Source organism: Arachis hypogaea, chromosome 3 (assembly GCF_003086295.3).
Source record: "Arachis hypogaea cultivar Tifrunner chromosome 3, arahy.Tifrunner.gnm2.J5K5, whole genome shotgun sequence".
NCBI classification, from domain to species: domain Eukaryota; kingdom Viridiplantae; phylum Streptophyta; class Magnoliopsida; order Fabales; family Fabaceae; genus Arachis; species Arachis hypogaea.
Window position 1 is genome coordinate 72149918 of NC_092038.1, and position 20769 is coordinate 72170686.

General features: G+C 36.1%; 3 protein-coding genes across 3 annotated transcripts; all 3 read left to right on the forward strand.

Annotated features, from left to right (window-relative positions):
• The first annotated feature begins 21 nt into the window (after positions 1 to 21).
• Positions 22 to 4074, forward strand: LOC112790725 (uncharacterized). The gene is made up of 13 exons (XM_072233085.1): positions 22 to 443; positions 521 to 809; positions 1050 to 1124; positions 1278 to 1375; positions 1499 to 1745; positions 2006 to 2103; positions 2262 to 2502; positions 2896 to 3012; positions 3131 to 3187; positions 3263 to 3356; positions 3453 to 3474; positions 3633 to 3716; positions 3827 to 4074. The coding sequence occupies exons 1-12, from the start codon at positions 339 to 341 to the stop codon at positions 3711 to 3713; spliced, it is 1524 nt and encodes a 507-aa protein (XP_072089186.1). The 5' UTR covers positions 22 to 338; the 3' UTR covers positions 3714 to 3716; positions 3827 to 4074.
• An 889-nt stretch (positions 4075 to 4963) lies between these two features.
• LOC112790724 (small ribosomal subunit protein bS6c) lies at positions 4964 to 6036 on the forward strand. Its single transcript, XM_025833260.2, has 2 exons — positions 4964 to 5459; positions 5596 to 6036. Exons 1-2 carry the CDS (start codon positions 5118 to 5120, stop codon positions 5833 to 5835), a joined length of 582 nt encoding a protein of 193 aa, XP_025689045.1. The 5' UTR covers positions 4964 to 5117; the 3' UTR covers positions 5836 to 6036.
• Positions 6037 to 7711: 1675 nt separating this feature from the next.
• Positions 7712 to 10412, forward strand: LOC112790723 (probable E3 ubiquitin-protein ligase RHA4A). Its single transcript, XM_025833258.3, has 3 exons — positions 7712 to 8633; positions 8890 to 8975; positions 9768 to 10412. Exons 1-3 carry the CDS (start codon positions 8394 to 8396, stop codon positions 10054 to 10056), a joined length of 615 nt encoding a protein of 204 aa, XP_025689043.1. The 5' UTR covers positions 7712 to 8393; the 3' UTR covers positions 10057 to 10412.
• Positions 10413 to 20769: the final 10357 nt, after the last annotated feature.

Genomic DNA, 20769 nt, shown 5'->3' on the forward strand with positions numbered 1-20769 from the left:
TGATACCCATTGTGTCTAGGTAAGGTAAAAATAACTAATCGATTAGCGCTAACAGACTAGCATCCTATCTGAGGGGTTTGAGGGAGCCAGGGAGGTTCCTTAAACTGCGAAGCACAGAACTTCCACTCCATTACTGCACCGAAACAAGCAAGCTAAGCCGTCTCGGTTTGGGCCGGACCTCTCCGTACAGTAGATCAACCCTTTTATTGGGCTTCCCACTAAAAAACTCAACCATTTGTCGGGCTTCAGTCGTAGTCACAGTTCCCGCGCTCTTTACATTTGGAATTTCCTAACTCATTCTATTCTGCGCTTTTGGTTTGAGGGGAGAATAGAGTAGAATGGAAGAGTCGAAACGATGGTCGGTGACTTACACAAAGCACATCAAACAGAAACGCAAGCTCTACCTCGATGGATTCCTTCACCTCCAAATCTCCACCAACAAGGTCTCCATCCCACCTCTTTTTCTCTTATCTACCCTTCAATTTCAAATCCAATCAGGCGCAATTAATTCGCTGTGCAGGTGGCGCTTTACGATGAGTTCGAGAAACTCTTGGTGTGCAGGATCTTGAAGACAGAGGAAACCGTTGCCTCTGGTGAGACTTTGGAGTTCAATGGCTACCTTGTCGACATTGGCGATCCTGAGGGCCGGCCACACAACAAGCCCCATTCTGACCCCAAGCTTCCTACAAAACACAAGACTGCTTCAATAATATTCAGGACTCCTACCGTTACGAACACCAAAATCAATGCGAATGGGAACACTGCACAAACACGGAAGCCTCTCAGTCCATCTCAACGACTTATCAAAGGTTCATAATGCCAAGCTTATTTATTTAATCTTTTATTGCATATATGTTAATTCCGTAGATTGACTTTTTGGTTCGTTTTTATTTTAAGTAATTGAAGATGTTAAAATTTGAAAGTGGTTGGTTTATCTTTTAAGATATGCTGCGATGGACCTTGCAACCACGTCAGTTGGTTAGCAATAGTTTCTTGTTTGAGCTGCATTGTAGATTTGTAGTTATAAAATGGTGTATTAAACATTGCAGAATTTAAGAAGAGAGAGCTGTTGAAGTATGGGTCACCAGAGATCAGTTCGGAAACAACAAAACCTAGCTCAACAGGTTAGTCTGTCATCAAATAATTTTCAGTTTACATACTTCGTAGTTCTGTCTTGCGTATGTGAAAGTAATTTTCCATTTTTCTTTTTTTTTTTTTTTTTTTTTTTTTTTTTTTTTTTTATATCCAAACAATCCAAAATTTCTGTTTCCAATTAGAGTGGCAGGTGCTATACACTACACATCTAACTCAGAAAGCAAAGAAGTACCATGATGGATTTTTACGGCTAGTTATCCATGGGTCTCGTGGAGGACAGGTTGACTTTTAAACCCATATTTCTTGTATACATAAAAAAAATCAGTTAGTAAATACATAATTAACCCTTTTTCTTTAATGAATGCTTACTCCTGCAATCCTGCTGTCTGTGTCTCTATTTTAGATTATGCTGTTTGATGAAAGCAGGAAACTCTTAGACAGCAGGTTCTTAAGGAAAGATGATGTGATTAGACCTGGTGAATCAGTTTCGTTTGATGCATATTTGATCGACATTGGTGAGTGTCAAGGAAATAAGAAACCAGATTGTAGTGCTAAAGGAGAGAATTTAACTAATGTTGATAGCACAGAGAAGGTGGACAGGCGGCATATTTCTCTTGATAATGAAACCAATTTAGCTGTTGGAAAAAGGGGTTAGTTAACAATTTTTGTGATTTGACAAAGTTTTATATTTGCTCAGCTCTTTTTTAAGATGCCGTACTACCTTTTTTTCCCATTGTTCTTACTCTTTGCAGCTCTAATCTGCAGTATGCCATTTGCATATATTTACCATGAAATTGTTTCTACTTTCTTACTGTACTTATTTAATTTTTGCCATCTAGTCCCCTATGCATTTGTTTTATTTGTTCCTGTGTGGTTTCATTATTCAGCTTTATATTTCTTTTCAATTTAGAATGGCAGGTCCTATATACAGCACAATTAACAAAAAAGGCCAAGAAGTATCATGATGGTTTTTTGGAACTTGAATTTTGTGGATCTCGTGGGAGGCAGGTTAATTTTTGCACTTGATGTGGATTCCTTGTTATCTCCAGAAGACCATAAGTGTCTTTTATGTGTCATCGATTTGTCTGTTATCATCCTGAAAAAACTTTAGTTGATGTCTTATGTTCTGTTTTTAAGCTTGGCATAGTTTCAATTATTTTTTTCAGGTTGTTTTATATGATTTAAGCAAAAGACCTTTAGAACGAAGGTTCCTAAAGAAAGATGAAGTTGTAAGATCCGGTGAATCATTAAAGTTTGATGGACATTTAGTTGAAGTTGGAGAACCTGACGGAAGCCATCAATCTCCGATGAATGAGCAAGAGACTGATAGTAATACTGTTGTTCAGAGAAGAATACTAAGACATGGACAAAATGACCTTCTCAAGGTCAATCTACCTGTTTCTAAAGGTTAGTTCTTGAATAATTAGAGGTTTCAAGTATGTAGTTATGACAACATTTAGAAGTTTCATCTGAACGTTTTTGAATTTACTATCTATACCCCCTCCCTCTTTTTTTTTCCTTCTCATTTTACACCCTTTGTCACATTATGTTAGGTTTTCTTGTCCATTGCCTACATTTTCTGCTCATTCAGGTCAAATTTCTTTTTTTCTAGTATTTAGTTTGCTTTTCCTGAAAGAACTATAGATTAACAAGTATCTGTATATCTCAGAAGTGGATTGCAAATACTAACATAGCCTCCTTCTATATACTTTCAGGAAAGATAGTTAATACTTAATAAGGATTATATGTTCCCGGCTATTCACTGCTATATTGACCTTGTCCTTGTGTATAACATTGCAGGACAACCTCCAAGTAAGTCTTGTATTGAGCAAGTTGCAAGCATGAACTGTCTCTTTCCAGGGAAAGAAGATATGAAGTCAGAGAGGACAGTCTTACCAGTTAAGGCTTTACGTGATGGTTCGTACTTAATGGTTGCCTTTGGCGTGACTCTTATCTGCAAGGAGGATGCATTTTAGAGGGTTTTTCTTTATCAACTTAAGGACCTGAATGTGACTGATTTCTGGTATATGTGCAGCCAATCAAATATTGTCCATTTTACAATATCCTACGCCTCAGGAGAGCTCCGTCATAGGTTAGATAGTAAACATAACTAGATGCTAGCGTGCTTCTCAGGGCCTGTTCATGTGATTATATTAGATTTCTATAGGTGGCCAATCAAGCCATGGGTCATGCCTCCATACTGTGGACTGCGGATCAACTGGGACTGTGAAATCCCTCGATTCTTCGTTTTCTAAAGGCAAGTCAAATGGAGCTTGCAAATTTTGACTAAATTCTCAGTAACTATGCGTTATAATAATATCTTAAGTAACTCTTAGTTGACTCTGCTTAACAGGGAGTGCCAAAATAATGCCCCAACAGGTCTGTTTTCTTTGATTGCTTTGCATTTTTTTTTCATGTGCCATTATTTCCGATAGCAATGCCTTGCCTTGCCTGGTCATATATTCAGCTGTCTCAATTTTAAAATATTGCTTTTTGAGTTATATTTGTATCCCGCTGATGTTGGCTTATTCATATAGACTTCGAGTGATCACGTCATCATCAATGAAAGTGAAAGTCCTAAGGATGAATCGTTCCCAAGCTTTGACCTTGGATTTTAACAGGTAATGCTTCTTGCAGCATGGGTCTAGTCTTATTATTATCTTTTTCTTTTATAGGAAATCGCTATACTAGACACATTTTGTGTTTTACCATGTCCTTTACATGCATGCAGGTGTGCAAGGTAGGCATTGGTTTTTCAGCTAATTGGTGGAACGGTGGGGTGGATAAGGAAGGCAGGACTAAACCACTCTTCCATCGCTTATCGTTATAAGAGAATTGAAAATAGCTAGAATTGATGTCTACCTTTTATTTGATAGTCAGTAAAATCAGTTGAACTAGTTCAAACATGGTCTGGTAATTTCCATGCACTATCTGTTTTACGGACTATAATATAAAGTCAAGGGACAAAATTTCACTTAATCCCCCCAAAATCCATGCTTGATATTAATATTTGGGGTTATAAAGTTAGATTATATACTTAAGATATATAAATATTAGAAAATAATATGAAAAAAAATTAAACATGAATTGATAAGTTTAGCAAAATGGATTAGATTATATAATAACATTCCTCAGATTCTGATCTTTTATTTGATCAAGACAAAACAAAACAAAAAAGAAAAAAACAAAGGTTTTAGAATGTGTTTACATTAGTTTTTGAAATAAAAATGGTTATTGTAGTAATTAATACTTTTTATTAGGGCTGACAATGGGTAGGGTAGGGTGACCCTACCCTAATCTTGTGGGTTGAAAATTTTATTAAAATTCTATCCTACCTTATCCGTGGGTTGAGAATCTCTAAATCCTAATCCTACCCACACTCTAAAATTCTAAATCCTATTCTACCTTACCCTACCTGCAGAAATATCAAATTTTTTTCAAAATAAATATAAAATTCAATTATTTCAAATTTTATACGTATTAATAACATAAAAAATAAAAAATTAATGCTTTAAATTATTAAATTAACTAACTAGTTTAGTGGTTGTTCACTTATTATAAGTTATTACATAAGAGAGGTTGTGGGTTCAATTTTCACTTCCTTCACTATATAAAATTTTTTTTATAAAATATGTGTTATATATTAGGTACGAGTAGGGTAGGGTAGGGTACACACGTGTTATATATGAGATACGAGTAAGGTAGGGTAGGGTATACACTAAACCCAGACTGTACTCTACCCTACCCACTACGAATAGGGTAGTCTACCCTACCCAAACGGATTGGACCGAATTGGGTATCCGCGGATAGGGCATGAATTGCCAGCGCTACTTTTTATACAAGAAAACATCAAAATAACACTTTAATGTTTGGGCCAACCCGTTAACCGGGCCCTAGGCGTTGGCAGAATTCGGATTTGCCTTATCTGTTTTTGTGGGTAAAGTATAATCTCATTCCCACCACACCACATCATTTCAGTTCAGCACTCTGTCTCTACAGAGAGTGCAAGCAGCCAAGCAACAATGGCGTCCTCTATTTCTCTGTCCATTCTACTATGCCCCCCCTCCAACTCTCTCTCCACTTCCCTATCTCCTTCACACAAGCCTCCCTTTCTCCAAAAGAGAACCCAATTATCCGGGTTCCCTCTCAGAGCCCAAACCCTCGACTTCTCTGGCTCGTTCTTCGAAGGCGCTGGATTCGGGTCCGAGGACGACCCCATCACTCCCGGGCCTGGCTTTACAGCTACCGAACCTAAGGAGGAACCCCAGTGCCCACCCGGACTCAGGCAATACGAAACTATGGCGGTTTTGAGGCCTGACATGTCCGAGGATGAGAGACTTTCACTCACCCAGAAGTACGAGGAGGTATTTATATCCTAACCCTTTGTGCTACATGCTTATGTTTTAGCTGAAAGTTCCTTTATCATTCACATTTGAATTTAGAAATGGTAAGGACTAAGCTAAGATGGGAGTTGACTGAAATTGATGGGTGTATTTGCAGCTGCTTGTTGCTGGGGGTGCCATGTATGTGGAAGTATTTAACAGAGGAGTAATTCCACTTGCATATAGCATAAGGAGGAAAAACAGAGCTGGAGAGTCCAACACTTACTTGGATGGTATCTATCTTCTCTTCACCTACTTCACCAAGCCTGAATCCATTACCATTCTTGAGGACACACTCCTCGCTGATGACAATGTCATCCGTTCATCCACTTTCAAAATTAGGAAAAGGAAATATTAGTTACTCACCATAAAATGTCACTCTTTATCTTTTTTTTTTTCTCATTTTCATTTGGATTCTTGTATTTTTTTAATATGGTCGAATTCACTTACAACATATGTAGAGTTATAAAACTATTTCGGATTTTATATTCAAACTCTTATGAATTCCATGTCATTTACTGGAATGAAAAAGGTCTGTCTGTGACTCCTTTTCTCTTTATTCCTTAATCTGCAAAACCCTTTTCTTTATCTTGACACAAGGCACAAAAGTGCAATATCTTATGGCTTTTTCTTGTAGCCCCTTTCTTGTCGTATGTGTATTTGCTCCTCAGTTTTTTTCTTTTATCTGCTTCAATTCACTGCATAACTAGCAATATTAGTGTTCAATGCTGGACAGGACCGAGTTAATGTTTGTACATTTCAATCATCTGTACATCTGCTGGCTTAATTGTATTCAAATCATGCAGGTTTTTAGTATGTATGATGAAAAAAGTGCTGTGATTTTGCACTGATCGGTAGGTAAATTTAATTCAATAATTAAAAAGATACTAGAGTATTCTGTTTTCTAAAAATAGGTATTTGGACACTGGTATGCTGTTATTATCAGATAGAAACATCATTCAATTGGGAAAGTTGTTGAACATAAGTTGGAATGATGATTATGGTATAGTTAAGGCTCAAGAAGCCATCAAGTTTTATGCCTATCAGTATCACGCTCATGTTGTTGGAAGTCCAGAGTTGCATCATTATAGTATAATATATTTAGTAATACTTGATAGCCCTCCTAGTCATTGGTGGACAACCCTGTTAACGTCCACTATGACCCTAAATCTCTTTTTCTTCCAACGCCCCTTCGATGTCTCGTTGTTTGCTTTACAAGTAAGTTACTTTTACATTTTAACTTTTCCATTGTATAAGAGGAAGATCTCTTGATAGCAACTTGCTTTCTTTTGAGATGAAAAACTATTTTCAATCGTAATATTTAAATTCAGAATCACTGATTTGAGTGCTACCTTAAGGATTTACTACCATAGTAACATCCAATCAGCTAGTTCTAGGTAATAGGTCACAATGAGCAAGTTGAAGCACTTTGCTTATATATGTATATATAAAATATAATTGAAGAAAAGGTGCAAGACGATAAACTTCTTTATTCGTACCCACTGGGACAGAGAATCTGATGTAATGGAGCTGTTTGAGATTTGATCCCAAACCCACTTTGAGCGAAAGAGCTTAGTTGCTTCATATTCCACCAACAATAGTGATCATGATCAGAGTATATATATATATACATCTACTTAGCTCCACGTCTCTTCCTTAGTTTCAAAATGCATGTGTTCTTTTACAATATTAGAGAGAAGTAAAAGTTACACCAAGCTAGGTAGGTAGGCATGTAGGAACGGTGGCAAATGCAACCTTGAAATAGCATTGAGATTGAAAAAAAATAAGAGTTTCTCCTGATCTTTCATGGTCCAAGATATTTCTTCTCATAGCTATTTCCTTAATATAGAACACATGTTGATTTATATAATTTGAGTTAAATCTTTGTCTAATTTGTTTGGTAAGTTTGGTTTTAATTTTTATTATCACTAAAAGAGATAATTCGAGACACTGTCATAGTAAATAACTGTATAATTCACTGAAATAATGGATATTTGTTTTGTTTTTTTCTTTTTTGGTCTGAGTTATTTGTAAATTTTAAATGTCCAGGTCTATAAAGTATAAAGTATAAACCACGGAACAAACATGGACGAAAACTTTTTCATAGGTAACTAACAAAAGAGGAGAAGGATACACCCTGTCCTTTTCCTCGTGGAATCTCTTTCAATGCGAAAAAACTGTTGTTGGACTTTGGTTGAGGCATATATTTAGCCCACTAATTAGTACAATGAGCCGAAGAAAAATCTAAAATATATATGAGAAAAAAAGAAAGAAGGAAAAAAGAAACTAAGAATTTGTCCTCCCATCATATTTGTGTTGACAAAAGGATATGTAGTGGCAAATGTGTCATTTTCGTCACCCTGATTGAAGAAGAATAAAATCTAAAAAGGTTACCATTATCGTTTCAATGATCACTGAATAAATCATCACTTACGAAAGGCATGAGAAATAATACTATACTATATATTAATTAGTAGCGTCAAATCAAAATTTGCCTATCAATTAACTAGTATTAAAAAGAAGGTTCAGAGTTCAAATCCACAATAAGTTTAGTTCTCAGTTCTCAGTCACTCGCTCAGGTGGTTCAAAGTAGTGTGTGCAGTGGATAATGACAAAGAAAGAAAGAGAATGATCAGAGAGCAAGAGATGTGAATATATTTATGTTAGTGGAGGGTTCATCATACCCTGCCCTTGTTCCCATCATTTCAAAAAAAAAAAAAAAAGATGGAATATGTAGCGTGCTATTAACATCATCATCATATACACATACACCTCTCCTATACTCGTCAAGAAACAGTTTTTAGCATCTATATATCTGTCGTCCTTTTTGTGGTCAAATGCATTCTAACTGAAACACAAGTAACATCAACAATAACATACATACTGTTATATGTATATGTATTATTGTTGGTGACGATGGGTGTTTCACAAACAGAAATTCCAACGGCGTCTCCACATATGTATCCTCAGGAGCTTCAGTTAAAGCTGTACCAGGCCTTCATTTTCTCGATTCCAATACTGTTCTCCATAATTCTGGTTCTCCTATTCTACTTGTTCTACCTCAAGAGAAGGGCTTCCTCTCTCTCTTCTCCTCCCCTTCACTTACTTCCTACAATTCCCGATCCTCAAACTGCTCCCTACCCTTATCCTTCTTCGGTAAGTAACATTATTTCTTCCCTTTTTCAACACGCATGCATTCTTCGTCTTCATACATATTATTTTACTGTTAGGGTTTTTAATAGTTTAACATGAATATACTAAATAAACACTAATCCATTGTTTATTATTATATACGTTTTTCACTACTAAATATCATAATTTTAAAAGACAAATTTAGCCTTTTGTTGTTAATTACGTAAACTAGATAGTATTAACGTCTTCCTTTTTAACATACTTTGTTGTTGTTTCACAGCCATACCGTTTAGATCTGACGCTGCAATTTCTGGACAAACTTCCAAGAATTTTATTTGATGAGGAACTGAGATCGAGGGACTCGTTGTAAGTATTTTCTCTTTAATTTTCTCACGCACACTTTGTTTTTTGTTTAATTGTATCTTATTCTTACCCTTGGAAGAAAGAGAATTTTAGCTGTAGCTATTGCTAGCTAGTGGTTTCTATTCTATCTCTATCCTATTGGAGTTTGGACTCAGATTCATGTACATCTGATGTGTTTTCACATTTAACTGTTCCGAATTCCTACATTCCACGCATATTGTTGTTGTTATTGATGTATAGTTTCATTTAACTAATCTGCACCACGTCTTTGTGTTCCGTAAAATGCTATTCTGAAACGAATGATATTCTTCTAAAGTTGAAATGTGTTATTAGCGGCAGAATCTTCGAAAGCTTTAAGAATCGTTTATGACATCCATTATTTTCGCAAAAAGCGTTCCAGGAAGAAAAAAGGAGGTGGTAAAAAGATTAACGAATATATCAAGAACGACTTTCTTGTGCAAACTTCTATAAAGAATGCCAATTTGAAAAATGACTCAGCAGGATTGAATTAATAAAATAAATAATTAACAAATCCGCCACGTGTCAACGCTTATTGCTTAGCAAGAGCCCAAATTTTCAAGGATAGATGCTGTCTGAATTCGCGTAGTGGCGAAAATGCTGGACTGCACTTTACGAATTTTTTGATATTTCTTTTTCATGATGGTCCCTCTTGTATTCACTTTTCCTTACTTGGTGTGTTTTAATTTGGTCCATTTAATTTAAGTAAAAATTAAAGAATGATAACTTGATGGATGCATAATCAATTTATGTTAATTTGTGTTGTGAATTGAACAGATGCTGTGTATGTCTTGGAGAATTTGAGGTAAAAGAGGAGGTTCTACAGATTCCATATTGCAAGCATGTGTTTCACATAGAATGCATACACAACTGGCTTCGATCAAACTCCACATGCCCACTATGTAGATGCTCCATCATCCCCACCACCACCAAGTTCATTCTCAACAATCCTCCAGTCCTACCACCGCAGCACCAAGGTGGCTCGCCATCACACGTCATCGTATCTTTGCCTCCTCCTCGACCAGAACATGAACCCGCTGCTGCTTCCTCAATAAACACAACTTAATAAGGGAATCCGATAATACACTTACCCTGGCCTTTTCAATTGATGAACGGAACAAAAATGTCTACTCATATAATCAAAACCAATAAGCATCAATCAAGTAATTGTATATTTGGCCCTTCATGAAACTAATTTGATGTGCCAATAATTTGCTGCCATGACGACGATGGATACCATCATAAATAGAAACGTTTCACCTTTCACTTAATGGTATGTGTGTGCACTATACTAATTCCTGTTGGGTGTATATTGGTGCCAGCTGGGACGGACCCCATGTTCATTGGTAAGGCCGTGAGGGGGTATTTGTCCCACTGAATTTTGGGAAAAAATTATTTTATTTATAATTGTATGTTACTTTATGATTCATTCTTTTACAATATTATGTATTTATAGATATATGGTATTTATTGTAACTAAAGCTAAAATTATTTTAAATAATCAACTCAAACCTTTAAAACGTCTCATATGTGGGGATGTGCTCTATACAAAACATATTTTCTGATTTAACGACATTCTCATTTAAATATTTTTTGTGTGTTTATAATTTAATTTTAATTTGTTAACAGTTGGATAATCTTGATAAGAAAACTCACATATTACTCCAATAATTTTTAATTATAGTTAATTTATTTCTAAGAAAACTCATCGAGTCAGAACCATGTAATAAAAAAAGTTAAATATCTATATAAATAGTGCTTCTTATAACTGAAAATAAATTATATATATATATATATATATATATATATATATATATATATATATATATATATATATATATATACTATAATATTTTAGATTTATGGTCAATTTTTTTTGTCACGGTAAAAAACTGTAACTATAAAAGGTCTATAATCACGATTTTTTACTGTGGCAAAAAAAAAAAAAAAAACACCTATGCTCACGGATTTTTAAAAAAAGGGTGACCATAGAAAAGTACATCTTTGATAGAAAGACCTTAATATGAGACAGCGTCAATGGATGGAATTCTTGAAAGATTATGACTTTAAGTTAAGTTATCCTGGAAAGGCGAATGTAGTCGCAGATATTTTAAGTCGGAAGAATCTAGGTATATTGTGGATGATGATCAAGAAAAAAAATGATCACGGCCTTTAAGACAGTCATTCAGCAAGCTCAGACTCAGGATTCATGAATGTTGGCATTGTTAACATGGATAAAAGCAGATCAACCGAAAGAAGTACGTCAAAATAAAGAAGGAATATGGAGATGTAAGGGCAGAATTTGTGTACCTGCTCAAAAGGACTTGCGAAAGGATATTCTGACAGAAGCTCATGAAAGTAAGTTTTCTATGCATCCTGGCAAGACTAAAATGTACCAAGATTTGAAAAAGATGTTCTGGTAGCCGGGGATGAAGAAGGATGTAGCTATATATGTTTCGAAATGTCTCACTTGCTAGAAGATTAAGGTAGAACACCAGAAACCACCAGGAACCTTACAGCCACTGGAGATACCACAATGGAAGTGGGAAGAGATCACGATGGATTTTGTCATTAGATTACCAAGGACTTCTGCTGGACATCAGCGCATTTTCTATCAATTCAAATTAGCTATACCTTGGAGAAACGTGCCCGATTGTACATTCAGAAGATAATACAATTGCATGGGATACTTCATCAATTGTATCAGACAGGGATCCGAGGTTTACTTCTAGATTTTGGAGAGCACTACAGAAAGCTTTTGGAACAAAGTTGTATTTGAGTACAACATATCACCCACAGACTGATTGGCAGGAAGAACGAACGATTCACACCTTAGAAGATATGTTGAGATCTTGTGTGATGAATCAGTAGGTAACTGGGACAAGTATTTGCCATTGATTGAGTTTGCTTACAACAACAGTTATCAACAAAGTATAGAGATGGCACCGTATGAAACCTTCTACGGAAGAAAATGTCAATCACCATTATGCTAGTATGACAAGGAGGAAGGTGGGATTTTAAGGCCATAATTGGTACAAGAGACTACTGAGCAGGTTAAGCACATTCGAGAGAAGATTCAAATTGCTCAAAGTCGACAGAAGAGCTATGCAGATATTAGGCGTAGGCCCTTAGAGTTTAGCGAGGGTGACCATATTTTCTTAAGAGTGACTCCTACAACTGGAATAGGTAGAGCCCTTAAAACTAAGAAATTGAGTCCACGATACTTAGGACCTTTTTAAATTCTTAAAAGAGTCGGTCCAGTAGCGTACCAAATAGCACTCCCTCCTTACCTGTCAAACCTTAATGATGTTTTTCATGTTTCACAACTCGAGAAATATAATCCTGACGAAAGTCATGTTTTACAACCAGAGACAGTACAGCTACGAGCTGACTTGATATATCAAGCTTTACCAGCTAGGATCGTGGAACGAAGTGACAAACAGCTAAGAGGTAAGACGGTACTATTAGTTAAGGTAGCATGGGGACAAACTGGAACTCAAGAGTACACATGGGAACTGAAAGACAAGATGAGGACAGACTATTCGTTTCTATTTTAAGGTAATTAAAATTATGAGGACAAAATTTTCTTTTTGGATGGTAGAATGTAACGGGCTAGCTCCGAAGAAATGGCGATTTTTTGTGATCAAACAAAATTTGTTTGGAATTTTTAAGAATTATAGTGCAAATAAGCACCTCTGCTGCACAGGTATTGTGTCATCAAGCTCCTGAGTTAGCAGCTTGACTGCACCAGACACCTTTCTTGATCTAAGCAGGCAAGTCGTAAAAAGTTACGTTTTTGAGCCACTTTGGGTCCGAATTTCTAAATCTGACTTTCGTGGTTAGTCTCATTTTGACGAGATGGTTCTAAATTTCAAGATAAAAATTATATTAATATAATATTTATATATTATTATTTTATTCAAAATATTCTATTATTATCTCCTCTGCAGTGATTACTGTTGATCTATGTTTAGTAATACAATAACTGATATAGAAATCTATTGGTAAAGGATAATACCAGCATTCTTAGATGAACTTAGCAATGCTAATGCTTCATGATATATCTTTTATTTTCATGATTATCATGTTACTAGTATCATTTATACTAGTAATGCTCATACTTATCCTTTAGTAGCGTAATCTAATATATCTAGTTTTATTAATTATCTTCCGAATGATATTTTATTATTAAAATTTGATAAGTCATCACCTTATAACACGTGGCGCTCCCAGGACCAGCCACCACATGCTTTTTTTCTTCTTCTCCAAGCTATGATTTTTTGAGAGCAAAGTAAGAAAATACTTATGTTCTAATACATCTAGTTTTAGTAATTATTCTTTTTTAAGATATTTTTGCACCAAATTTTAAGATAATCCTTACAAGTTAGAAACTCATGAGAGAAACCATGAGAACTTCCATGAACACCTAAGTTTCAACCTTTGTTCTTTCCCAAAATAAACTCCTATAAAAAATCTAATCTGACCAAAGTGCTCACCTCTTTTTTCTTTTCATTTCTATGCCAACTTTCATGGAGTAAATTAAAGTATGATGGCTGCTCCTTCCTCCTCAAGGTTTCGGCCATGGTGGAAAACCATGATAACTATGTTTTCTTCAAGTTTTCTTTTAGGATCTCTTATTCCCTCACTTTAGGATTTAAGAGGACGTGATTTACAATAGCTTTGAGGTAAGAAAATCCTTATTTTCATCACCATGAAGCTTCAGCTTCCATGGTTCATAAGGTTCTGAAGTTTTTTTTATGTTAAATTAAGCATAAAAGTACTTTGGAAGTTTGTTCTTGGTTTAATTTTTGACAGCTACAAAGGAGGTAAGGTTTGGTAAATTAATCAATGATTGGTTGTGTTCTTGAGATGAAAAATTAGATCTAGTTGCTTTAATCATGAAATCATGTTGTTTTAATGCTTGAAAGTTAAGCTATTGAAGGTTTTTGTTGTTGCTAATGAAACAGTGGGCTTCCAGCCTGGGAGGTTTGATTGACTTAAAATGTTTCTCTTTGGTTTGGTGAAAATCGGGTAAAAATTAGTTACCAAAAATATTGAAAAACTAGCTCAAAATCAAGTGAAAATCTGATGAATTTTTGGAAAAACATTTTTACTTCTTAAAGAACAAGAAAACCTTTGATTTTTGATGGATTTGGGGTCAAATTTTAATTATCAAAAAGTTTGGAGTTGAAAGTTAATTAATGAAAAGTTGAGGGCCAAAATATAAATATTAAAAGTTTAGGGGATCAAAATATAATTTTCAAAAAATTCAGGGGTTGATGAGCGGATAATTTATACGCTTTTTGGCATTGTTTTTAGATAGTTTTTAGTAAGTTTGAGCTACTTTTAGGGATGTTTTCATTAGTTTTTATGTTAAATTCACATTTCTGGACTTTACTATGAGTTTGTGTGTTTTTCTGTGATTTCAGGTAAATTCTGGCTGAAATTGAGGGACTTGAGCAAAACTCTGAAAAAGGCTGACAAAAGGACTGCTGATGCTGTTGGAATCTGACCTCCCTGCACTCGAAATGGATTTTCTGGAGCTACGAAACTCCAATTGGCGCGCTTTCAACGGCGTTGGAAAGTAGACATCCAGATCTTTCCAGCAATATATAATAGTCCATACTTTATTCGGAAATTGACGACGTAACTTGGCGTTGAACGCCAAGTACATGCTGCTGTCTGGAGTTAAACGCCAGAAAAACGTCATGATCCTGAGTTGAACGCCCAAAACACGTCATAACTTGGAGTTCAACTCCAAGAAAAGCCTCAGCTCGTGGATAGATCAAGCTCAGCCCAAGCATATACCAAGTGGGCCCCGGAAGTGGATTTATGCATCAATTACTTACTCATGTAAACCCTAGTAGCTAGTCTAGTATAAATAGGATAAGTTACTATTGTATTAGACATCTTTTGACAGTTTAATCTCTTGACTGTTTAGCCTTTGATTATTCGGTCTCCTGATCACTCAAGGGGGCTGGCCATTCGGCCATGCCTGAACCTTTTACTTATGTATTTTCAACAGTGGAGTTTCTGCACACCATAGATTAAGGGTGTGGAGCTCTGCTGTACCTCAAGTCTCAATACAATTACTATTACTTTTCATTCAATTCTCTCTTATTCTTATTCCAAGATATACGTTACACTTAACTTTGATGAATGTGATGATCCGTGACACTCATCATCATTCTCACCTATGAACGTGCGTGATTGACAACCACTTCCGTTCTACCTTAGGCCGGGCTCATATCTCTTAGATTTCCCAACAGAATCTTCGTGGTATAAGCTAGATAGATAGCGGCATTCATGAGGATCCGGAAAGTCTAACCTTGTTTGTGGTATTCCGAGTAGGATCCTGGGAATCCGGAAAGTCTAACCTTGTCTGTGGTATTCCGAGTAGGATTCCGGTATTGAATGACTGTGACGAGCTTCAAACTCCTGAAGGCTGGGCGTTAGTGACAAACGCAAAAGAATCAATGGATTCTATTCCAACCTGATTGAGAACCGACAGATGATTAGCCGTGCTGTGACAGAGCATAGGAACGTTTTCACTGAGAGGACGGGATGTAGCCATCAACCATGGGTGATGCCTCCAGACGATTAGCCGTGCAGTGACAGCGCATAGGATCATTTTCCCGAGAGGATTGAAAGTAGCCACCGATGATGGTGATGCCCTACATACAGCTTGCCATGGAAAGGAGTAAGAAGGATTGAAGGAAGAGTGAGTAGTGAAGTAGAGTTTCAAGAGGAGCACATCATCTCCATACACCTATCTGAAATTCTCACTATTGATTTACATAAGTATTTCTATCCCTTTTTATTTTCCAATTATTATTAATTTTCGAAAACCTATAAACCAATTTAGTCTGCCTAACTGAGATTTACAAGGTAACCATAGCTTGCTTCATACCAACAATCTCTGTGGGATCGACCCTTACTCACGTAAGGTTTATTACTTGGACGACCTAGTACACTTGCTGGTTAGTTGAACGGAGTTGTGAACTATGGTATTGGCATCATGTTTTTGGCGCCATTACCAGGGAATGAAAAGCAATGAATTTTGCAAAATGGAATAACAATTGAATCACAATTTCGTCCACCAAGTTTTTGGCGCCGTTGCCGGGGATTCTTCGAGTATGGACAACTGACGGTTCATCTTGTTGCTCAGATTAGGTAATTTTCTTTTCAAAAATCTTTTTCAAAATTTTTCTTCTCTTTTTCGTTTTTCTAACCATGTTTTTCGAAAAAAAATTAATAAAAATACAAAAAAAAAAAAATAGAAAATCATAAAAATCAAAAATATTTTGTGTTCTTGTTTGAGTCTTGAGTCAATTTTTAAGTTTGGTGTCAATTGCATGCTTTAAAAATTTTTTCTTACATTTTTCGAAAATCTCATGCATTCATATTGTTCTTCATGATCTTCAAGTTGTTCTTGACAAGTCTTCTTGTTTGATCTTGATGATTTCTTGTTTTGTGTTGTTTGTTGTTTTTCATGTGCACTTTTGCATTCATATTTTCCATGCATTAAAGATTTCTAAGTTTGGTGTCTTGCATGTTTTCTTTGCATCAAAAATTTTTCAAAATTATGTTCTTGATGTTCATCATGATCTTCAAAGTGTTCTTGGTGTTCATCTTGACATTCATAGCATTCTTGCATGCATTCATTGTTTTGATCTAAAAATTTCATGCATTGAGTATTTTTGTTGTTTTTCTCTCTCATAATTAAAAATTCAAAAATCAAAAAAATATCTTTTCCTTATTTCTCTCATAATTTTCGAAAATTTGAGTTGACTTAGTCAAAAATTTTCAAAATAAGTTGTTTCTCACAAGTCAAGTCAAAATTTCAATTTTTTTTAAAAAAAATCTTATCTTTTCAAAATCTTTTTCAAAAATTATATCTTTTTCATGTTTTTCTATTTTTCAAAAATTCCAAAAATCTTTTTCAAAATATTTTCAAAAGCTTTTTATTATCTTTACATCTAATTTTCAAAAATTAGCTAACAATTAATGTGATTGGTTCAAAAATTTGAAGTTTGTTACTTTCTTGTTAAGAAAGGTTCAATCTTTAAGTTCTAGAATCTTATCTTGTAGTTTCTTGTTAGTTAAGTCATTTTAAAAATTAGATCTTTTTATCTTTTATCTTATCCTTTTTCAAAAATTTTATCTTTTTCAAAATTTGATTTCAAAATATCTTATCTAACTTCTTATCTTCTTATCTTTTTCAAATTTGATTTTAATATCTTTGTCAATCAACTAGCTAACTTTTTGTTTGTTTCTTATCTTTTTCAAAACCACCTAACTACTTTTCCCTCTCTAATTTTCGAAAATACCTCTCTCCTTTTCAAAAATTCTTTTTAATTAATTAATTGTTTCATGTTTTAATTTTAATTATATTTTATCTCTAATTTTCGAAATTACTAACCTTTTCTTTTTCAAATTATTTTCGAAAATTCCCCTCTTTTTTCTTCTTCTATTTAATTAATTAATTGCTAACATTTCTCTTCACCTCTCTTCATCTAAAAATCCGAACTTATTATATCCCTTGTGTTTGGATTCTTCTACCCCTTTCTTCTTCTACTAACATAAAGGAATCTCTATACTGTGACATAGAGGACTCCTCTTTCTTTTCTTGTTTTCTTCTCTTTCATATGAGCAGGAACAGGGAAAAAGGCACTCTTGTTGAAATTGATCCAGAACCTGAAAGGACTCTGAAGAGGAAATTAAGAGAAGCTAAATTAAATTATTCTAAAGGTAACCTTTCAGAAATTTTCGAATAAGAGAAGGAGATGGCAGCCGAAAATAATAATAATGCAAGGAGAATGCTTGGTGACTTCACAAAGCCAACGTCCAAGTTTGATGGAAGAAGCATCTCCATTCCTGCCATTGGAGCCAATAACTTTGAGCTGAAACCTCAGCTAGTTGCCTTAGTGCAACAAAACTGCAAGTTTTATGGACTTCCGTCTGAAGATCCTTATCAGTTTTTAACTGAGTTCTTGCAGATCTGTGAGACTGTAAAGACGAATGGAGTTGATCCTGAAGTCTACAGACTCATACTTTTCCCTTTTGCTGTAAGAGACAGAGCTAGAATATGGTTGGATTCACAACCTAAGGATAGCCTGGACTCCTGGGATAAGCTGGTCACAGCCTTCTTGGATAAATTCTTTCCTCCTCAAAAGCTGAGCAAGCTGAGAGTGGATGTTCAAACCTTCAAACAAAAAGATGGTGAATCCCTCTATGAAGCTTGGGAAAGATACAAGCAGCTGACCAAAAGATGTCCATCTGACATGTTTTCAGAATGGACCATATTAGATATATTCTATTATGGTCTCTCTGAATTTTCGAAAATGTCATTGGATCATTCTGCAAGTGGATCTATTCACCTAAAGAAAATGCCTGAAGAGGCTCAAGAACTCATTGACATGGTTGCAAACAACCAATTTATGTACACTTCTGAGAGGAATTCTGTGAATAATGGGGTACCTCAGAAGAAAGGAGTTCTTGAAATTGATGCTTTGAATGCCATATTGGCTCAGAACAAAGTGTTGACTCAACAGGTCAATATGATCTCTCAAAATCTGAATGGATGGCAACATGCATCCAACAGTACTAGAGAGGTAGCTTCTGAAGAAGCTTATGATCCTGAGAACCCTACCATGGCAGAGGTTAATTACATGGGTGAACCTTATGGAAACACCTATAACTCATCATGGAGAAATCATCCAAATTTCTCATGGAAGGATCAATAAAAGCCTCAACAAGGCTTTAACAATGGTGGACGCAATAGGCTGAGCAATAGCAAGCCATATCCATCATCTTCTCAGCAACAGACAGAGAATTCTGAACAAAACACTTCTAATTTAGCCAATATAGTCTCTGATCTGTCAAAGGCCGCTTTCAGTTTCATGAATGAAACAAGATCCTCCATTAGAAATCTGGAGGCACAAGTGGGCCAGCTGAGTAAGAAAGTTATTGAAACTCCTCCCAATATTCTCCCAAGCAACATAGAAGAGAATCCAAAAGGAGAGTACAAGGCCATTGATGTGATCAATGTGGCCGAATGCACAAGGGAGGAGGAGGACGAAAATCCTAGTGAGAAAGACCTCCTGGGACGTCCCTCAAGCAAGAAGGAGTTTCCTATTAAGGATCCAAAGGAATCTAAGGCTCATATAGAGACCATAGAGATTCCATTAAATCTCCTTCTTCCATTCATGAGCTCTGAAGACTATTCTTCCTTTGAAGAGGATGAATATGTAACTGGAGAGCAAGTTGCTCAATACTTAGGAGCTATCATGAAGCTGAATGCCAAGTTGTTTGGTAATGAGACTTGGGAAAGTGAACCTCCCTTGCTTATTAGTAAACTGGATACCTGGATTCAGCAAATTCTACCTCAAAAGAAACAAGATCCTGGCAAGTTCTTAATACCTTGTACCATAGGCACCATGACCTTTGAAAAGGCTCTATGTGATCTAGGGTCAGGGATAAACCTTATGCCACTCTCTGTAATGGAGAAGCTGGGGATCATTGAGGTACAACCTGCCTTGTTCTCATTACAATTGGCAGACAAGTCATTGAGACAAGCTTATGGATTAGTAGAGGACGTGTTAGTAAAGGTTGAAGGCCTTTACATCCCTACTGATTTCATAATCTTAGACACTAGGAAGGAAGAGGATGATTGCATCATCCTTGGAAGACCTTCTCTAGCCACAGCAGGAGCTGTGATAGATGTCAACAGAGGTGAATTAGTCCTTCAATTGAATGGGGACAACCTTGTGTTTAAGGCACATGGCCATCCCTCTGTGACAAAAGAGAGTAAGCATGAAGAGCTTCTCTCAATTCAGAGTCAAGAAGAGCCCCCACAGTCAAACTCTAAGTTTGGTGTTGTGAGGCCACAACCAAACTCTAAGTTTGGTGTTAAGACCTCATATCCAAACTCTAAGTTTGGTGTTGGGACTACACAGCATTGACCTGATCACCTTGTGGCTCCATGAGAGCCACTGTCAAGCTATTGACATTAAAGAAGTGCTTGTTGGGAGGCAACCCAATTTTATTTATCTAATTTTTATTTTATTTTGTTTTATTGTTATTTTGTGTTTTATTAGGTACATGATCATGTGGAGTCACGAAAAAAATCATAAAAATTAAAAATAGAATCAAAAACAGCAGAAGAAAAAATTTCGCACCCTGGAGGACGCACAGGCTGGCGTTCAACGCCAGTAAGATGCATCTGGCCGGCGTTCAACGCCAGAACAGAGTACCATTCTGGCGCTGAACGCCAGAAACAAGCAACATTCTGGCGCTGAACGCCAGAAATGTGCCTAAAGAAGAAAAACTGGCGCTGAACGCCAGTAACAAGCATGAAACTGGCGTTTAACGCCAGAAACATGCTTTAAATGGGCGTTGAACGCCCAGAACGTGCACCAATGGGCGTTTAAACGCTAGAATGGTGTGCAAAGGCATTTTACATGCCTATTTGGTGCAGGGATGGAATTCCTTGACACCTCAGATCCTGTGGACCCCACAGGATCACCTCAGGATCTGTGGACCCCACAGGATTCCCACCTACTATATTTCCACCTTACCTCCTAATCCTATTTTTGTGATTTGTATTCCCCATGTCACAAATCCCAACACTCCTCACCAATCACCTCAATTCCTCTTCCCCATCACCCCCTTCACCACTCACATCACCCACTCTTCCCCATAAACCCCACCTACCTTCATAAAATTCAAAATCAATTTCCCACCCATTCCCACCCAAAAAGGCCGAACATACACCCTC

What these genes read in the sequence shown, in the direction of transcription:
- LOC112790725 (XM_072233085.1), top strand. Translation starts at nt 339, where the DNA reads ATGGAAGAGTCGAAACGATGGTCGGTGACTTACACAAAGCACATCAAA. An exon ending in AACAAAACCTAGCTCAACAG is followed by an intron (nt 1,125 to 1,277) that starts GTTAGTCTGTCA and finishes GTTTCCAATTAG; the next exon opens with AGTGGCAGGTGCTATACACT. An exon ending in AGTTAAGGCTTTACGTGATG is followed by an intron (nt 3,013 to 3,130) that starts GTTCGTACTTAA and finishes GTATATGTGCAG; the next exon opens with CCAATCAAATATTGTCCATT.
- LOC112790724 (XM_025833260.2), top strand. Translation starts at nt 5,118, where the DNA reads ATGGCGTCCTCTATTTCTCTGTCCATTCTACTATGCCCCCCCTCCAAC. An exon ending in TCACCCAGAAGTACGAGGAG is followed by an intron (nt 5,460 to 5,595) that starts GTATTTATATCC and finishes GTGTATTTGCAG; the next exon opens with CTGCTTGTTGCTGGGGGTGC.
- LOC112790723 (XM_025833258.3), top strand. Translation starts at nt 8,394, where the DNA reads ATGGGTGTTTCACAAACAGAAATTCCAACGGCGTCTCCACATATGTAT. An exon ending in CCTACCCTTATCCTTCTTCG is followed by an intron (nt 8,634 to 8,889) that starts GTAAGTAACATT and finishes GTTGTTTCACAG; the next exon opens with CCATACCGTTTAGATCTGAC. An exon ending in CTGAGATCGAGGGACTCGTT is followed by an intron (nt 8,976 to 9,767) that starts GTAAGTATTTTC and finishes TGAATTGAACAG; the next exon opens with ATGCTGTGTATGTCTTGGAG.